Below are 18,998 nucleotides of genomic sequence, written 5' to 3'. Positions count from 1 at the left end.
TTGTACCAATACAAAGTTGTTCAATTTGATTATATTGACCATTTTTTTAATAAAGCACCTAGATTTGTCACTTTGTCCAAACTCTAGACAACAAATTCAATTTTGAGTGACAAGTTAGAGAAGTTTACGCGCTGATATCACTTGCTTTGTCCACACTTCGGAAAAATTACAATATAGACTATAGTTAAAAATTACATAATCCAACATATTGTGTGTCTCTCGCTTGCCGCTCTCCTTACTCTCTCTCCCTCCCTTGCTTTACAGAGGGACTATATGAGACATTCTCTTCTTTCTTTGTCAATTTCTTTCCCCCAATTTTTGTAACCCTACTTTACAAATTCGTGAGCTCAAGCTTCAGCAACCTGCCTGTAATCAATGCATCTAGAAAAAAGTGAAACTTTATTTTTTAGTCAAAAGATTGCGTTTCATTCATCTTTTGAATCCAAAAAGATACAAGTGAAAGTGATCAGGGGCGGAGCCACTGCAAATGACCCAGTCGGCCATCTTTAGAAAGTTTCGTGAATTGACCATTTTGCCCCTCTTGATATTGACCCCAAGTCTTTTATGATTGAGTTTTGAAAGTTGGATTTGAACTTTGAGTTAAAGTTGAGGGACTTGTATGTTTGAGTTTGAAAGGCTAATGTTGTTGAGCGGTGTCTTTTGGAGTTTCGAGGGTCGGAATGAAATTGACGATTTCATTAATTCTAAAATATGGAATCTTAGCTGTGAGAGTTGTCGATTCAGATTTAGTGTCTTTTTGAGGATTTGAGGTCCTAAGTTGTGAAATTATGGAAATTTCGTCTTTGAGTCGATTCTGATCAATATTTGGAGTTTGGATGCTCGAATTGGAATTCCAAGAGTTCCATAGAATTCAAAGGATGATTTTTGACTTCAGTGAGGTCTTGACTAATTTTTGACTTAATTGAGGTCTTTACTATTTTTTGAGAGCTCCCGAGTTTGTTTTAGTCTTTTTAGGCGTCAAGTTAGTTTTTAGTGGTTTTCATGGATGTCGGTCCAAAAGACCTTAGATTCGTGTATTGATGGTTCCTTGAGTCTCGAACGCTGAGTATAATTGATTTGCATATGTAGTTCGTGTATACGGAGTACGAATCTCGAGGGTCCTTTCGATGTTTTGAGAGTTGATTGATGTTTCTAGTGTTGCCTCGCTCTTGCGAAGGGCCTTCACTTTTGCGATCTCCACTTTAGCAAAGGCTGACTCACAAAAACGAGATTGACATTTTGGGCGGGGTTTGCTTTAAGTGGACCAGGGATCACTTTAGCGAAGGTCGCTTAAAAAGAGCTTGGTTCGCAAAAGCGAAACCCCAGTTTTGGGAGGTTCGCTTAAGCAACATTACAAAGGGTTTTTGGTTTGAAAATTTCAGAATTTTAGCCCCATTTTTCAATTTGAGCTTAGGAAACCCTTGGTGGTGATTTTTGAAAAGATTTCTTGTGTTAAGCATTTGGGTAAATATTTATGATCCTAAAACTTCATTTCCTTTTTATTTTTATGAATCCTAACATCAAAATATGGGATTTTGAATGGTAAATGACAAGATTTTTTAACAATTCAAGTTCTAAACTAAAATGGAGTTTGTGAACTAATTTTGAGTCTTTTTTTAAAAATGGTTTTCACCAATAAGTTCCTAAAGACTTGAGTAATATTTTCAAGTATTAAATTTTGAATTCAAACCTTATTTTGGAATTGAGTTTTGAGTTGATTGACCCATTTTTCAAAGAAATTGTTATGGATGTTATTGTTTCTCGAGATTTATTGTGAATACTTGATTGTATAGATTGTGGTTTTGAAAGTATTTGTAAGGGTAAGATTAAAATCTTGAAGTGATTATTGATTGATTTAAGTCAAGGTGAAGGATTAATTTTTCTACATGATAAATCTTAATGAATAAAAAAAGTTAATTACAAAAGGCTCTGTGATGATCATGATGATGTGAATTTCCTTATTGAATCTTATTGATTGATTGATGAAATACTTGATAGCATGAATATTAACTTGGAATTCATGAATTGTTGTCTCTTCCATGTGGTGTGATATTGCTTGTGTACATTGATCGTTGAACACATGATGAGATATGTGAGAGTTATAAAGCTGAGGTTATTGCCTGCAAATGTTTATGATGTTGAGGTCATTGCCGCTAAGTGTTTATGATGTTGAGGTCATTGCCAACAAGTGTCATTATGATGATGTCATTTTCAGCAAATATTGTAATGTTTTAGTGAATTGATATAGAGTCGATAGAAAATTATTTGAGCTAATGATTCGATATAAAAGTGATGGAAAATGGTTTTTACGAGAGATTATTATTATGATTTTATGCCTTTTTATTTGTTAATTGTGACTTATTTGTTAATTGTGTTTGATGCACTTATTGTATGTGATTGATCTACTTGACATTGAGATTGACTTACTTGATTCGTTTTGTAACACCCCAAAAAAAATTTGAGCTAAGACTTGAACCATTCTTCGTAAGGAGTAAGTTTTTGCCAAGAAATTTAAAAATTTTCTAATTTAAGGTCAGGTCACTAGATGTACCATCTGGAGCTCTAAACGAACTAAATTGGAAATAACAAAGATACGAAATTTAGAGAGTTAAGCTAGGTATGAGTTTGGGTCAACTTAAAACAATCATAATTCATAGAACAAGATGATTTAGGTGTGCTACATGTATCGAAAATTTGATTTCGAAAAGAGTTGGTTATATTTTGAAGATATTTTCGACTTTAGGAGTCGCCACTTAATTTTTTAAGAAAAATTAAGAAAACTCGTTCTCAAAACAACTTAAACAAAAAATATCGTTTTTGAAAACATTTAAAGGGGTTCGGAATTCCTATTAGCGTCTTAGGAAGGTTTCGAAAAAAGCACCTAAGACGCTCCGCTAACTCACAATTTTCCGACGATTAACTTATTTGACTTTTTTAGTTTTAACCTTTGCGAATTGGAGTTTGAACTTTCACAGAATTTCACCTAAGGCGAATTATCAAATTTGAAACATTTATTGTTTTATCTTGCAAATTTTCAATTAAGGTTAAAGTTCTTTAAATTCAAACGAACTTGTGAAATATTATTGTTTTAAGATTTCGTTAGAGTTGAACTTTTTAAACTCTAAGCAATTTTTCAAAGTTAAACCTCTATTGCTTTAAAGTTTCAATTCTTAGTTTTTAAGTTTGATAAAATAAAAGGCGTCGATTGGGGTTTGGAGTTTCCTAATCCTAAGCTAACAGCATTCAAAACAAAATAACATAAGCAAATAGTAAAGAGAGAGAGACTCGGGTCCAAGTTTCGAATGTTGTTCGCCTTGACCGAAACTCGAACCCACCTGCTTTCGGATTTCGACCCATTTTTCACCTGTCCTAATCTAAACATATAAATAATTACAAGAAAATAAACACAACAAGGGCTTATGCCCATTACAAAATAAAAATGCAAAATAACAAATATATAAAAAAGGGTCTTCTAGTCCGTCTTCTTCAAATATCTTCAAATCTCGCGACACTTGATTGTGTATGACTCAGATGAAAGAGTTTCGAGCCTTCACGGCTCCTCCGAATGCAAGAATAAGTCCACAGGACTTGGATACCATTTACATGCCACGGAAATGAGAAAGGAAAAAGAAAAAAAATAAAAATTAATTAATACATAGAGTAACTAGCTTGAAATATAGGGGATGTAAACAAAATACATTAGCGGGGAGACGACTTCATAGAAGGAATAGGAAGCAAAACCTTCACATATATGATATATATAACAAAAGGAAATAAGAGAATCAAAATATTTGACTAACATATAGGCAAGAGGAATGCATATTCTCGGTTAAGCTAATTAGACAGACCTCTATGGCATAAGATGACATCGATCTAATGCTATCAGTAAAGAGGAAAACTAAGTCCATTCGCAACAAAGATTCATGAATGACATAATGAAATACATGCCAACAGGAAAGGAAATAAATACATCTCAATTGCTGCTAAAACATTAATCAATACTAGTACCACAAACTCAATCATAGAAAATGGTATTAAAGGAAATGGGCTGCACAAAGAAGTCATAAAATGAGATGAAGATCAGCCTCAGAATATTAAAATAAGCTCTCAAGAAAAAAAAAGATTTTTTTTTTATTTCTCTTTAAAATCGACACCCACATACACGCCTATTCAAATTATTAGGCTTCCATAGATGACAAGAAGACGGACTCAGCATTTCCGAGATACGAGATATTCAAACTTTATTTTTTCCTCCGTTTGAAACGTACCAAGAAGACAGTAGCACAAAGAGAACACACAGATACTTAAAAGCAAGGCAGGATAAGCAAGCGATATCCCCAGAAAACGACACAAATTGAGCCTAACTCGGTAAGGCGATGGCTGCTGCGCCATGGCTAACTCGGAACAAAAGAAAGCGACATAAGACGAACAACATAACAAAACACAACTGTAATACGTGATACATCACAGACTCGAAATAAAAACCAGCAAATAAGCAGAATCGCAGCACACAATACACCTCGAACATCGAACAACTAACAGATGTAACACTTTCATGTTCATGGCAGCATAGACCTTATACCCACATCCGAATACTTAGCAGATTTGATCCAACACAAACAAGACAGACAATATATCAACAGCAACAGCATTCGAAGCACGAAGCGACAACAACAAAAACAAGGGTATTCTTGAAACAGGGAAAACAAAACAAAGAGATAAGATGGAGCGAAGGAATTACCTGTTCGAAGGCAGCAACCGGGACGATGTGAGCAGGAGGGAGGCGACGACTCGGACACAGCACCTTACCAACTCTCTCGCCTGTCAGTCGTTTTCAAGGTGTTTGATGAGATGTTACTCGACTTGCTAAATGTTTTGGCGCTAAGCAAAGATGCTCAACTTCGAAAGAAAACTTCGACTCCCACAGACAACTTCTCAACGAAGACCTAACCAATTTTCCAACTCTCAAAATTTCTTCAGTTCCTGCGACAGTAATAGGAAGAAAACAAAGAACTTCAACCAACAATTTCTCAATTCTCCGTCCTTTGAGAAAAACAGAAAAGGAATAAAAAGAACCGAAATATTTCGAAAACTTCCTCAACTCAAAGTTTCTTTACAGCTGAAATCTCAAACCCAAAAAAATCCAACGAAAGCTCCAACAAAATTTTTCCAACTCAAAAACCTCCAACCCAGAACAGACAGAACAAACGAAGTTTCCCCTAAAAATCTCTAACCCCTGAACTGAAAATGGAATGGGGTTTATATAGATGATGGAAAAATAGGGTTTCGTTAGGAGGGCGGGAGGGATTCAGGTCTCTTTGAATTTGAAATTTGAAAACTTTTCCCTTAATGGGGCAACACCTTTTCCTGAAATTTTCGGCTCCCTTGCGGAAATGGAAGGGATGGCGGATGGTTGGGATGAGTTCGGGTGTCCTTGCGAGGCGACGTGGCGCAATCTCAGCACCACGGACAAAAATCCTCTGCCTCCCCTGCTGCCATGTCTGCGCGAGAGTACGATTTGCAGGCGAAAACGACTCCAAAGAGCCGTTGCACAGCGAGAGGTGAACATGCGAAGGCACGCGCGGGAGGGGGTTCTGTTTCCTGGGTTTTGTCGCAAGGAAAAGGGGAAGAAGGAAGGGGGTCGCGTGAGGTGTGGAAAGAGAGATGAGACGCGTGGTTGCGCTGAGTCGCTGGTGTTTTCCGTTTTCTCGTATGCGTGGGTTCTGGGAAAAAGGGAAGAAGAAAGGGGGGAACGGGTTTGGGCTGGAGGAAAACGTGGGATGGGTTCAAGATTAAAAGGGATAGATGGGCTGGAAAGGTTTGGGCTCGGGGGATTAATAACCTAGAGAAAATGTTGGAAAGGGAGGGGAGTGGGCCGCCTCAATATTGGATAGAGGCCCAAATCTGGCTCTTCCAAATTAAATGGAAAAAGAGTTCAATTTGAATAATAGTCAATTGATTTAAAAACGAATTTGGTATAAATTTATTAACGAGCCTATTTATTTAGTAACATAATTATTTAAATTCGTAAAAGTGATTCAAAAGTATAATTATAATTTTAAATTAAACTAGCTTGACAAAACATTTAAATGTATATTTTTGATGGTTTTTTTTGAATAATCATAAGATATACTAATTATATACATAATTATGTAATATATATATATATATTAAAATTTTCGCAAGATTTATAAAACTAATTAACTTAAATAATTTGGAAAACTCATAAAGCTCGCTAATTAAATCATACCGACGCGGGTCAAAATTGGGTGTCAACACTACAGGATACCTTGATCTTTTAATTATCTTTCCAACGCCACCAAGTTTGCTAAGTTTCGAGTTTGAATGAGTGAGATATGACCTTTTGAAGTTAGGCTGTCCAGTTAAGGAAAGTTAGTCAAAAATGGTGAGGGGTATTTTGGTATTTTCTCTACCTAATCAGATTTAATTAATGTTGAGTTATTTTTTTGTGAGGACTGTTGTATCCTGGAGGGGACAAGTCAAAGAGGACTACTGCTGGAACGGTGAAAACATTTGCTACAGTGGGCTTGAATCTCCTTAAAGAGAGCGAGATATCCGCGCCTTAGCCTAAAGGGATTTTTGTTTCTTCATTTCATTTTCAGTTGTAATCTTGTATTTTTGTTATATTGTAAGTTTTCACTAACACCCTTGGCCATTGAGTCTTGATAGGGGTCGGCCTATCGGCCAAAACTATTTATTTAAGGGTAACTTATAGAAATTTCACTAGTGTATGAGCTAATTACTTAGGTGTACATTATGTTGTAATAGTACGAAAGATTTGGGTGTGTCCAGATACATCTATCTCGAGTTACATGGACTCAAAAAATTAGGTGGAATTTGTTCTAGATAAATTTTATCCAAGTGGATTCACATGTATCTAGGACACATTGACAAATCCTGCGCCCTCGCTCTCTTTATCTCACTCATCATTCTCTTATCCCGCTCCAGTATCTGGGATGCATCACATCAGATACACGTATCTAGTATCTTAGATACATGCTAATCACATTAATTTTTTTCGAGAAAAGACATAAAGTCAACACTGAAGTTGTTACGTATTTTTATAAAGACACTTTAACTTTGAAAGTGTCCTATCACCCACATAACTTTTTAATATCTTCGTAAATGGGTCATTTTGACTCATTCCTTCATCCGGATTGACGCGCGTGATGCTCACTCTTTTCAACCCGTTTAGCCCGACCCGTTTCTTTACTAAAGTAGAAAAATCTTTTTGTCTTTGTTATTTTTCAACTTTCCAAGTTCTTGATATTTTCTTCTCTCTCTCTTTCAAGATTCTTGGAGGAACAAGAAATTGAATTTGATATTATCGATCAAAATCTAATCACAAGATTTATGAGGGTATTCCACCCCAATATGACAAGATTAAGAAGATGGTTATTCTTGATGCTTAAAAGGTATTGAGTCTCCAAGCTGCACAAAAGTAAGAGTAAGAAGAGAGCCAAGCTTCTCTTGGGGAAGCTTTCATCAGAGGTTGGATGGAGCCATTTTTGATAAAATCAAGGAACTCGAGAACAAGAGGAAGATGAAGGAGAGAGCTCAGGTAGCATACGATAGGATAAAGAAGATTGATAAATCATCTAAATCTCGACCTTTTTCTTTGTTACATTGTCTTTCTGAGTGGTGTATTTTCAGTTTAGCATTGTTTCTCCGACTCTTTTATCCTTCATTATTTTCTTTAACGAAATTGAATCTGAAACTTTAAGTGATCCAGAAGAAAAAAAAATCATTTTACTGAAAATTAAAAGAGAAAATGAATTCTTATCATATTGCATTTCGGGAAGATGATGAATTCGTCAAAGAGAGTACCAATATTGATCTTGTTTTGGAAAAAATAAAGAAGATGAAATCATCAAAAGTGGGTTATCAATGGCTCTTTTGAGTTTTAATTTGGGGAAGATGATGTAAATTAATAAAATATTTAATGATAGAGAAATAAAGTGACACATGTCACTTGTAAACTGATTAATGACATTTAAAACATTACATCACGCTCCTCATGTGCGTGGTCACAACGCAGAATAGAGAATGGGTCAAAATGGCCCATTTACAAAGATATTAAAAAGTTTTATGGGGTGATGATACACTTCCAAAATTAAGGTGTCTTTATGAAAATACGGACAACTTCAGTGGTGAGTTTATGTCTTTTCTCATTTTTTCCTAGTGTCATTAAACAAACACCATTGTTCGTCATATTTGATTTGAAAATCTTTTCATTTTCTTGATGTCATAGAATTTTAAGTTTGAAAGAAAGAAAGAAAGGGTTGACCCGCCCTACCCTACTGTCCTTCTAAGGTTAGATTTAGTTGAGCATTTTCAGGCACTTCCAGATGAAGGACCGGTCAGCCCTAGCCAATCAAATTTCTTGGTTTGTGAGGCTTGGGTCGGATGGGGCTGGTTGACCCTTTTTGACAACTCAATTTTAAATGAGATTTTTCAAAATTTTATCACAGTTTTCTTTTAAATTGGTCGGGTGCATTATTTTTTGAATTTTGAGTTGCACAATGATTCTGGTTTCCTATTATTTAGGTAACTGATCACAAACTTTTTATTCAACTAATAATTAGTACCCGAAAATACAATTTCACAGCAATTTAATCATGATTTGCTCTAAAATTTTAACCATATTTTATGTATAATTCTCAGGTACAATATAAACTTTAAAATGAGGTTCCTGTATGATATTAAAAAAAAACTATTTTCCTAATGAATTATATATATGTTTTTATTTTCACATTTACTAATTTTTATTTAAACAACGAGCTCAGTAATAAATTATTATTTCTATAATTATTTTTCATACGTGTGACAATGTAAAGAAATATGTTTCATTCATAGTAGACCAAAGGTGACAATCTTGCTAGATGAAGAAATTCAAAGATGTTGTTGGATGAGATAATATAACAACCTGATCTGATCGTTATGAGTAGGTCCATAGAAAAATAAATTAGGTCAAAAAACTTTTTAAATAGTAACTTAAAAATTCTTCGGTAGATAGTCTTAAATGGAATTTGGGCTAGGTGAGGTCTAGGTCCATTTGAAAGGGGTCTTGTTTTGAGATTTGACTGATGTGTACTTGTAGACCAGACTTTAATGTATATAAGGCCTTCCAAAATCAAAGTCGGGTAAGTTGAACTCTCAAAATTGATAAAAAGGGTCTATTTTCAGATGTTGAGTCCTAGATCATCTGTCGATCTCGCTATAGCAGATGGCCTCAAATCGCTTTAGTGATGTAAGTTGTTGCTATAGCGTAAGAATCAGGATAATAAGCAAAAAAAACTATCCAACATGTCGCACACAATTAAAATTACTATGTAGGACAAATGTGTCTATTTATTTAATTTTATACAAATTTAACTATCTTGTGCATACCCAAAGTTAAGGCTATGTTTATGTATGACCTATATACATGTATTGCAAGAATTTTTGTGTCATTTCATATTTATTCAATCATCAAAAAATTATGTAAAGTTATGTTTCATTGAATCATTTGTGCATATTGTGTTTGTCAGCAAACAGGCAAATCAAGTGGAGGCTCTACTAATGATTCCAATTCACTAACTCCATTTTCCACCAGAAATGACATGGCCAAACCCCATGTAATATGAACATCCAGGTGACAATGCATTAACCAGACTCCTATTTAACAAAAAAAAAAGGTGTTAAAAGTCCAAAAGCTCAATAAAAAAAGAATTAATGTTATGCATGCGGATAGTATAAGGATGTTTTACGCTATCAGTGTAATTTAACCTATTATAGCATGTTCGTTGGAGTAACATTTTATCAGGTTATCAATTACTCTGCATAGAACTTATTTTGTAAGAATATAAAAAATGTTTTTTCTACTCACCTGGATTGTTAGCAACAAATCTGATAACTGACCATCCATTGACAGGTACACTTGCTGTGTTTCGGATAGGTGGATCAACAAGGTTGAATTTAGCTGTATCAGTTTGAGGATTAAAGTTCCCAAAGCCCTCCGCGATAATGTAAAAATCATATCCATGAAGATGGATCGGGTGATTTTCACCTGTGACGATGCTTGTTCCTTGTAAAACAACTTGCACTCTTGCCCCATATTTTAGCTTGTACACTTTAGTTCCTCGAACAGGTTGCCAGAGTGATCGACTTACATTACCAGTGTAATCGAATTTCACTGGTGGAACTGCTGGGAAATCAGTTGAGAAAACTCCAGCTATCCCTTGGTAGTGTGCTTGCAGAATGGAAAAGTTGGGTGGTAGCACAAAAGACATATTGTTCATACTGGCGGTGAATCGAGTTCCATTTGGACCTTGACAACTCCTGGAGCTTGAACCTGTTTAGAAATAAAGGTTAAATGTTACACAGTAGATCAAGTCTCCATTCATTCATCTTTCTAGTTAACCAATATATAATTTTGAGTCATTCTGGAATATTAAGTAGTATAGTACTAATAAGTTAAATCTCATCCATCCCACCACACCCCTCGATGAGTGATGTAGTAGCGATACTATAGCATTAGCAGTGTGCTTTATAGGTTAATTTTCATTTTCATCCTCTTTGTGCCTAAAGGAAATTATAATTTACTTTATGAAGAGATTATCTTATAATCCAACACACCTCTAGGACAGTTGTTGAGTCCTAGGCCAACTGTGAAGAGCAAATTTTCGTCAATTTCAGTTGGCACGTCCACTTGTCTTGGGCTTCTGAAACTAGTTGAGAAGGTTGTGGCAGTGGCAGTGTCATTAAATGCCGGTAAAGATGGGAAAATTGGATTGATCTTGATACCCTGAACAGAGCAAGGAGTATTCTTGTATTCAAGAATAGCCGTGGAAGTGGTGTTGTCAAAAGGTCCTTGAGCGCTTGCATAAGCTCGTACTGCTATGTAGTATCTGCCTGGTGGCTGGTTACCATCGATTAGGACATCAGTAGTCTGGCCAGGACCTAGCATAAGCACTGATGTAGTGAAGGGTTGAACATACGAAGCGTCTGCTGCAACAACTGTTAGCTTGTGGTTTGCCACAGCAAAGAAAAGTGCCTGGTTGAGTGCAGCATTGATAACTCGAAGGAGGTTTGTTTCACCAGAGTCCACAATGACTACGGTAGTATCTGCATAAAGGTGAATCCAACAAGATGAATTATATGAAAACATGATAGCTGAACTTGTTAGTCTGCATCCAAACTAATGAATGTTTGGATGAACTAGTAATAAGTTTAACAACCGACCCCTTATAAGGCCGTGACATAAGTAAGTATATGCCATGTTTAGCATTAGTAACACATGGCATATTAGGAGGTATCATGTTTTTAATTTCTATGCACTGACAATGCGTGAAATGTTTTCGCTAGTGAGTAGTGTTAAGTCGCTTATACTACACGAATAGTGTGAAATATCTTTATACTATCAATTTATATATCTCAAATCATATCTTGAATGTTTCATAGATTGGAACTTACCTTTACTTGAACACCTGTAGAGATTACCTGGTTGACCATTAATGGTGTAAGCATCTGATACCTTAGGAGCTGCTCCTGTTCTTGTGGCTTGTCTTACAACGTCAATAGGATTTACATCCCACCACTCACCTAATCACATAATACCCCAATCCATTACTTCAATGATATATAAACTGCTCATCTAGTAAGTATCATTTTCAATTATTTTCAAGTGTTCAATTGAAAATGGGAAGGAATCAGTAGTTCAGTACCAAGCAGAATAGGTGTCTCTCTTTTGGGCTTAGAAAATGGGTAGAATTCTCCTTCTTTTGGGTAGATGATTAAAGCTCCGTAAACAGTGGCCCTGAGCCATGAGCTGTGCGCGTGCCACCAAAGTGTGCCTTCCTGTCCTTGAATTGTGAAGCGGTAAGTGTAACTCCCTCCTGGTCTAATTGGACATTGTGTTATAAATTCTGGTCCATCTGCCCATGCTGTTCTTATTTGCTTGACTCCGTGCCTTCGGAAATACAAAAAAGTTGTAACAGCCACAGAAAAACACATTCGTATGTATGATATTGTTGCATTCAGTATATAGACTTGAATACAAATATATACACACACGTGCACACTGACAGACGACAGTACGAAGAATTTTTGATATTGCTGGTGAACTATATAGAAGTTAAATACATGTGATAAGTTCATTTGCATTCTGAACCTACCAGTGAATGGTTACATTGTATTGAGCTCTGTTGACTACATTGATGACTAAAGCATCACCATTGTTCACTTGCAAGGTTGGTCCAGGGAATTGTCCATTCACTGTTATAGTGTTATGGATCTTGCACAGCCTCTTTACTGGTGTTGCTTGAATCTGTTCCATAACAACATAGTTTAAACAAGGTGAATCGAACAAAATGAAATGGGGGAGGGGAATCGAACCTTCACTAACAAGGTAAAAGTTCAGGTAACCAAGCTCATCGTCTTCCAATCATAATGAAAATCTCAAAATGTTAATTAGAAAGAAATAAAGAGATTAAGGTAGACGAGAAAGACATACAACAAAATCATGGTAGTGTATTTCTGCAGTACTTGCATTTACGAAGAGCAAAATGGTGATGAAGAAAAAATAACACAAAGTGTTGGTAATTCTATTGCAGGCATGATCCATTGTGTTCTGTTCAAGTAATGGAAAACACATGCAAGCAGTAAAAATTTGAGAGTTGAGGCTTATTATATTACTCTCCTTCCCAATTTATGTGATATAGTTTGATTTCGAACAGAGTATACAAGGGCTTTTGAAACATGTGGTGTCAAAATAAGTCATAAATGCTTGTGTGGCTTTCATTAAGGACAATAAATTGTTAATAAATAAAATTTGTCATTCTTTTGGAGTGAGTCATATAAATCGGGACAGAGGAAATACACAGGAGAAGAAGGGAGGGAGGGTTGTTTGAGGTTGGAAAATTAGGTTTTGATTGAGCATGAAGGTCAGCTTATATTATAGGGCAAAGTGTAGATTAATGTTCAAGTTGGTGCACCCACTATATACATTAGTGAACAATTTTCACAAATGCTTGTTTCATAAGTCTCTTCTTGATGTGACCATCTTAAGTTTTCACTTCACATTATGTTAGCTTTGTTTCAGAAAATTAAAGCTAACTTCTTTGACCTTAGTAATTAAGGAAGTATACATATTAGTATATGCATATTCAAAGTTCAAACCAAGAAATACTATAAACTTCTTCAATTCCCAACCAGAAAAGAAGAAAATAAATTAAACCTCTCTAATTAATTCAGACTCTGTTTCAATGACGGATTTACATTAAACATCATCTGGCGGTACATACATGTAATGTGATTATTTGCTCTTTGCACTCTCTCTTATAACATGATTTTGTAATCAGCAAAACGATAAGTACTAGACGATGTAACTTTCTTAATCGTCATGGAAATACTGGGGAATTTAATTGATGATCAAAATATTTCTACTACTCATTATCTTCCAATGTATGCTACTTCTTTACACTAACTAAACGTGTGACTCAAGTTTTTTATAGTACTGGAATAATAATTTTTCTTTCCTACAAGCAAGTTTTTTAATATTGACCAAATTTTTTTTACTATGTCATGTAGACAATCCAGTCAAATTAATCATATATTAATTAGTTGAGTTGCAATTTCTCCATTTCTACGCTGCAGATTTCTTGAAAACTCATATTCACAAATTAGTTACGAGTGGTTGTGATTTATGAACACTTTATTATATACCTTTGTTTTTGTAGTCAAACTGAGAATTTACGTAGCATAACTATTTTGATGTACAGGTAGAAAGCAGAGTTTTGCCCAAACAATCAATCTGCATATTATATTTTACTTTATGAACAATTAACTTTTTTTATGAATTTGTTAATATTTGACGTCATGAGCCATCCAGTCCAACCTCAAGGTTATGAATCGGTTCATGGTAGGGGACGAGATGGGACAGGTCGAGCAATTGGACCAGACTAGGCCAATTGGAAATGCATTAGTCCTGGATTTGTCCACAAAATACAATTTGTGCTAGTGCCTCCTAGAGCCCTGATGACAACAATTGATCTTTTGTAGCAGCAATCCAAATCAATGAAAGGATTTTTGCTTACATTTGCTTTGACAAGTTCAACGAAACATGAAGGTAAAACACATTTTGAGCTACGCTTTAACAATCATCATACATAAGTAAGAACAAGAAGTGCAATAAGGGTATACTATCCATCTTGGTAAAACTTGAGCAGAGTGACTCTGTCTTCTGTTTCTTGTGATATTAGCATTCCTTTTTGGTGACTTCACAACAGATTCTTCAAACATGTGTGTTCCTTCAGCATTTTGCTTAGTTTACTGGTGCATAATGACTTCCTTCACAGATGGCCTTAATGCACATATCTTTATTTCGTAATTAGTTGTACAAGCTGACAGCCCATCCCAACAATTAGGTGTTGCTAATGCAGCATCTGAGGTGACATCAATATGTAGTGCAGCACCACTTGTACCATTGTTATTACTAGTTGTATAAGAAATGCCAATATAATTTGTGCACTTTCGACACAAGAGTTTAGTGCGTCGTTGAAAGAAACCCCACGAGTTTTTGGACCTGAAATAGGGTGAGCATCTAAGTTTACTTATCTGAGTAAATCTGCTCTCATCAATGCATAAAAATGAGAGAACCCCTCTCCTCATTGTTTTTCCATATTTTGACCCAATAACTGTCGTATTGCGATTGCCAGAGTTGAGGTTCAATTCATATCCACAGGATCCACAACTGCAACAAATTAAACACATCGTTATAAGAATCACAATAGTACCCGACTATTCTCTTTTTCTTTGGCAGAAAATTGAATCAGGAAACTTTTGTTATCCCAAAATCGCTAATTAGAATCGAAAAATGAAAAAGAGGAAGTACCTGTAAGTGACGTCTCTTTGAGCAGTATTGGTTTGAAGATGAGAGGAAAATGGAATATTAATGTCGTGAGGCTGAGGTGATGAGCAGCTCAACAAATCTGTCATCTTCAACACAAGCTAAATGCTGAACACTTCTTCTAAGGTTCATATAATATTATTACTTGTAACAGCTAGCTTCACGCCGCTCCTAACGGTAACTAAGCCTCACAATTTTAAAAACCTTGTACTATTATTTAAAGTAATTTAAATATAATTTTTGTTCTACTTTGATTCCTAATATAACCTTTCTAACTATTGTATTATTTTTTTTTTGGATAGAAATATATCTTTTTTTAATTTTGACAAAAGCTTATATGGCAAGCTCAAAATCACGTGACCTAATTCCAACAGAAGATCCAACCGTTTATTTAACCCATCTCCTACCCATTCCCTCCTCCTCTTTGAACACACATTACTCTACTAATAATTAATCCCTCTTATGCTATTTATATTTACTTCCTTGTGTTATTGAATTTTGATTTGAGTAATCAATCCTGAATATTGATCGAAGTTAATTTAAAGATTAAATTTTATAGAATTTTATTTGGGATTATAAATGCTCATAAAGATTCTAAATTTAAAATCGACAACTTTTGCAGATATTATTTCCACATTTTGAAATAGATAGAATTGACGAAATTTCATTTTAACGCTCGAAACTATAATTGATATCCAAAAAAAAATTTTAAACAAATTTAGTATTTCAAAATCAAACCTTACAAAAATCTCAACTCTTTACTCAAAGTTCGAAACCAACATTCAAAATTCAATTAGAAATAACTATAGATCAAAATTGGGAGGGCAAAATGGTAATTTTACAAAAAATTCAAAAAATGACCAACCGATCTTACACCGTCAAAGATTTTGCTGATTTTCAAAGTCTTTGAATGGACCCTCGAGATTCGTTCGAAATTCCATAGAAATAAACAAAAATGCTACTCTAAATTTGACATGCATTATTTTGGACTCAATAAAATCGTCAAATTTTAAAAAAAAATTGTTACAAAAATATCCCCTCGAAACTTCTTTAGGCGTCAAACCCAACTTTTTGCCAAAAATCCCAAATCACCACCTAAGTTCTTGGAATTTTAACCAAATACTCTACTTAATCAAACTTGACGTTCTAAACTCAATGAAACTGACTAAATCACCGAATCACGAAATGTTAATCAAGATTAACCATTTCAATATAACTCAACTCAAAAGGTTCAAAATCACTAAAATCTCAACCACTCTCATTAAAAACCCGCACTAACCATTTTTCACCTCTCTTTTCTTTATATTTTGTGTATTCGCCTCTCTTTTCTTTATACGTGCATTTTCACCTCTCTAATTTTTCTTTTTATTGGTCACCACTTTCTCTATTTACATATTTTTTGAGGTATCATGTGAGTGTGTTTGTTGTGTTTTTGTGTGCATTTAAGTTTGTATTCGATATTTTTACCTTCTCGTTCTTATATATATTACTTGTATTCATTCATTTTTGTATCATTTGTATTCAATCTCTCTTGTATTACTTGTATTCAAATCATTTATATTCATTTATCCTTGTACTATTTACATTCGTGTTTATATCACTTGTATTCAAAGCTTTAATATCACGTGTACTCAAAGCTCTTGTATATTTACTATTATATAACTTATGTTCATTTTTTTTAATCACTTATATATAAAAAAAAAGAGCTAGATAAACTAAACGATTGATACAAATACAACAACAAAATGCAAGAAAAAGTCTAATTACATACAATAAATATGTAGCATATGTTTGCTATATTGTGCAACTTTTTCTTGGCATATTAGCCAAATTTGCATCCATATAATAGCCAATTGCTTTCACAAAAATAGATTTTTTTAAAAAAAAAATTGAAATCAAATTTTGCACAATTTATCAAATTTCAAATAGCCACGTAAAAATTGACCAAAATTGAAATAAATTTGACATTAATTAAAATGTGTTTCAGATTAATTATTTTAAGTTTCTTCCGCTAAAAAATAAAATCATGAATGGACTAACTATATAAAAAAGTATGTCATAATTACTCCCTCATACCATTTTATCAAATTCATAAAATTATAAACAGAATAATAATAATATAGTGGTTTTTATACCCATTTTAAAAATTTTAAATAGTTAATTATTATGATTTATACGATATTATTAAAATTATTTTGAATTTATATTTTAAATAGTTAATTATTATGATTTATACGATATTATTAAAATTATTTTGAATTTAAATTTATGATATGATATATAATTAATTAAACTTTTGGAATTTGAAGTGATAATAGAAAGATTTTTCTTTATCGATGGTTATCGGTCATGGTATTTATAATCGTGCTTCTTTTTCGATTAAATCCTGATTTCGTTTTGTTTCTCCCGATCGTCGAGCTTGATCGCCTCAACTCTTTTTCCTGCCCCCGGCCTCACTTCGTTTCGTTCTTCTTCTGTACCGTCGGTTGAAACGAAGACACCCGATCGGTCCGACTTTCCCAAATGCCCCCACGGCCCTTCTCCTTTACGGATTTGGATTTTTCGCGTCGTTTCAATCATCGTGGTCGACGGAAAAGAAAGAAATGAATGAATGTTCTTTTGGAAAAATGTATAATAATACGGTACAATCTAAATAAAAATTATTTATTTTAATTTTAATTTTTTTTAAAAAAAATGATTCATCATAATTCTTAGTTTGTTTGTTTTAAAAATGATTCTTTCTTCCGATAAATATATATTTCATTTTAATTTTTCACGGAATATGCTTAAAGTCGTTTGATACATTTAATATAACTTTAAATCTAAAATTAAAAATATATTATTTTACTTTTTAAAAGTCCGTGTAAGATTAAATTAGATCATCTTCTTTAATCATAGAAATTATTAGAGTGTTATTTTTTTTTGGGTAAATGTATTCATGAGTGAGAGAGGAGATAGAGACGAAAAAGAAAATGATGTACGCCACAACTATTAGAGGGAAATAAAAGTAGTAAAATAACGATAAGTTTGTTTAGCTCTTTCGGTGATTCTCTAGCAGTAGTATAATGTTCACAGTTACTAATATTATAATTTCTTTTTAGGATATACATGATTATTTTTTAAACAAAATAGGAGTACGGGAAACCTGTGGGATATTCATTCAGATGTAGCATGCATTTGTGATTCGTGTGGGATGACAGGTTGCGTGCATAGTATCAGCCTTGTTGACACGTGTCATTCTTCCTGCTGCGTCGACCTCTCCACGTGTCAATTGCTTAACACCCATTATCTCCCTATAAATTAGCAACCCACCATGTACACAACATCAGCTACTTTGTTTTTATTTAGAAAAAGAGAGAGATGGCGTCACATCAAGAAGAAAGGTCTGAGCTTGATCGAAGGGCAAAGGAAGGTGAAACTGTAGTTCCTGGTGGCACTGGTGGCAAAAGTCTTGAAGCTCAAGAGCACCTTGCTGAAGGTATATATTTATATTTGATTACCATTTTATATTATTTATACTTGAATAGTATATGGTTTTTTTAGGTAGGAGCCGAGGAGGGCAAACGAGGAAGGAGCAGTTGGGAAGTGAAGGGTACCAGGAAATGGGACGTAAGGGAGGTCTGAGCACTGGCGATGAGTCTGGTGGTGAGCGTGCTCAACGTGAAGGCATAGAGATTGACGAGTCAAAGTATAAGACAAAGGGTTAAATAAGTAGTACTACCTTGTGTTAATAATAAACGCAGCCTCCATCGTCTACTACTTGGGGTCTTATGTTCGAGTCTGTCTCATGTCTTTATATATGTATGCGTTGCGTCTTTTTCTTGTGTCACGTCTTTTAACTTGAATGAAGGTTCTTCCAAGTCTTTTTTAGTTGTAATCTGAGTTTATAATTTTCTTATTTCTATTATATTATGTTTTTCTTACGTTACCAAATAACAGTGTCTCGAATTTATGGCACCATAAATTTTCCAACAATTATTTTTTTAGTGAATACAAATCAAAATGATTAGGTTTTAGAATTAATCAAAAACATATTTTAACTCAATTTTTGAGTTTTGGGAGTGTCAATATAAAAAAGATTTAAAATATT

The 18,998-nt window shown here is 34.2% G+C and overlaps 3 protein-coding genes and 1 long non-coding RNA gene across 4 annotated transcripts; 1 reads left to right on the top strand and 3 right to left on the bottom strand.

Moving 5' to 3' along the window:
* Window positions 1-3,129: 3,129 nt before the first annotated feature.
* On the bottom strand, window positions 3,130-5,765 carry LOC138349132 (uncharacterized). The gene is made up of 2 exons (XR_011221726.1): window positions 5,362-5,765; window positions 3,130-4,983 (listed from the first exon to the last, which is right to left on the bottom strand). It is a non-coding gene; the product is annotated as an uncharacterized lncRNA (long non-coding RNA).
* A 3,581-nt stretch (window positions 5,766-9,346) lies between these two features.
* On the bottom strand, window positions 9,347-12,930 carry LOC101251481 (laccase-12-like). Its single transcript, XM_004241042.5, has 7 exons — window positions 12,515-12,930; window positions 12,177-12,328; window positions 11,727-11,971; window positions 11,476-11,604; window positions 10,639-11,127; window positions 9,890-10,354; window positions 9,347-9,678 (listed from the first exon to the last, which is right to left on the bottom strand). The coding sequence occupies exons 1-7, from the start codon at window positions 12,653-12,655 to the stop codon at window positions 9,548-9,550; spliced, it is 1,752 nt and encodes a 583-aa protein (XP_004241090.2). The 5' UTR covers window positions 12,656-12,930; the 3' UTR covers window positions 9,347-9,547.
* A 1,398-nt stretch (window positions 12,931-14,328) lies between these two features.
* LOC101252495 (uncharacterized protein At4g08330, chloroplastic-like) lies at window positions 14,329-14,997 on the bottom strand. Its single transcript, XM_004240808.5, has 2 exons — window positions 14,894-14,997; window positions 14,329-14,752 (listed from the first exon to the last, which is right to left on the bottom strand). Exons 1-2 carry the CDS (start codon window positions 14,995-14,997, stop codon window positions 14,329-14,331), a joined length of 528 nt encoding a protein of 175 aa, XP_004240856.1.
* Window positions 14,998-17,917: 2,920 nt separating this feature from the next.
* LOC101252190 (em protein H5) lies at window positions 17,918-18,785 on the top strand. The gene is made up of 2 exons (XM_004240807.5): window positions 17,918-18,386; window positions 18,452-18,785. The coding sequence occupies exons 1-2, from the start codon at window positions 18,269-18,271 to the stop codon at window positions 18,613-18,615; spliced, it is 282 nt and encodes a 93-aa protein (XP_004240855.1). The 5' UTR covers window positions 17,918-18,268; the 3' UTR covers window positions 18,616-18,785.
* Window positions 18,786-18,998: the final 213 nt, after the last annotated feature.

This window comes from Solanum lycopersicum, chromosome 6, assembly GCF_036512215.1.
Source record: "Solanum lycopersicum chromosome 6, SLM_r2.1".
Classification (NCBI taxonomy): domain Eukaryota; kingdom Viridiplantae; phylum Streptophyta; class Magnoliopsida; order Solanales; family Solanaceae; genus Solanum; species Solanum lycopersicum.
Note: the sequence above shows the minus strand (reverse complement) of the source record. Positions and strands in the feature narration are given on the sequence as shown.

Bases quoted from the DNA above. Each gene is read 5' to 3' on its own strand.
- LOC101252495 (XM_004240808.5), bottom strand. From the start codon at position 14,997: ATGACAGATTTGTTGAGCTGCTCATCACCTCAGCCTCACGACATTAAT. The intron at 14,753-14,893 runs GTACTTCCTCTT...AATTTGTTGCAG, and splicing joins CAAAGAGACGTCACTTACAG to TTGTGGATCCTGTGGATATG.
- LOC101251481 (XM_004241042.5), bottom strand. From the start codon at position 12,655: ATGTGTTTTCCATTACTTGAACAGAACACAATGGATCATGCCTGCAAT. The intron at 12,329-12,514 runs GTATGTCTTTCT...GTTATGGAACAG, and splicing joins TACACTACCATGATTTTGTT to ATTCAAGCAACACCAGTAAA. The intron at 11,605-11,726 runs GTACTGAACTAC...TTATGTGATTAG, and splicing joins AGAGACACCTATTCTGCTTG to GTGAGTGGTGGGATGTAAAT.
- LOC101252190 (XM_004240807.5), top strand. From the start codon at position 18,269: ATGGCGTCACATCAAGAAGAAAGGTCTGAGCTTGATCGAAGGGCAAAG. The intron at 18,387-18,451 runs GTATATATTTAT...TGGTTTTTTTAG, and splicing joins TCAAGAGCACCTTGCTGAAG to GTAGGAGCCGAGGAGGGCAA.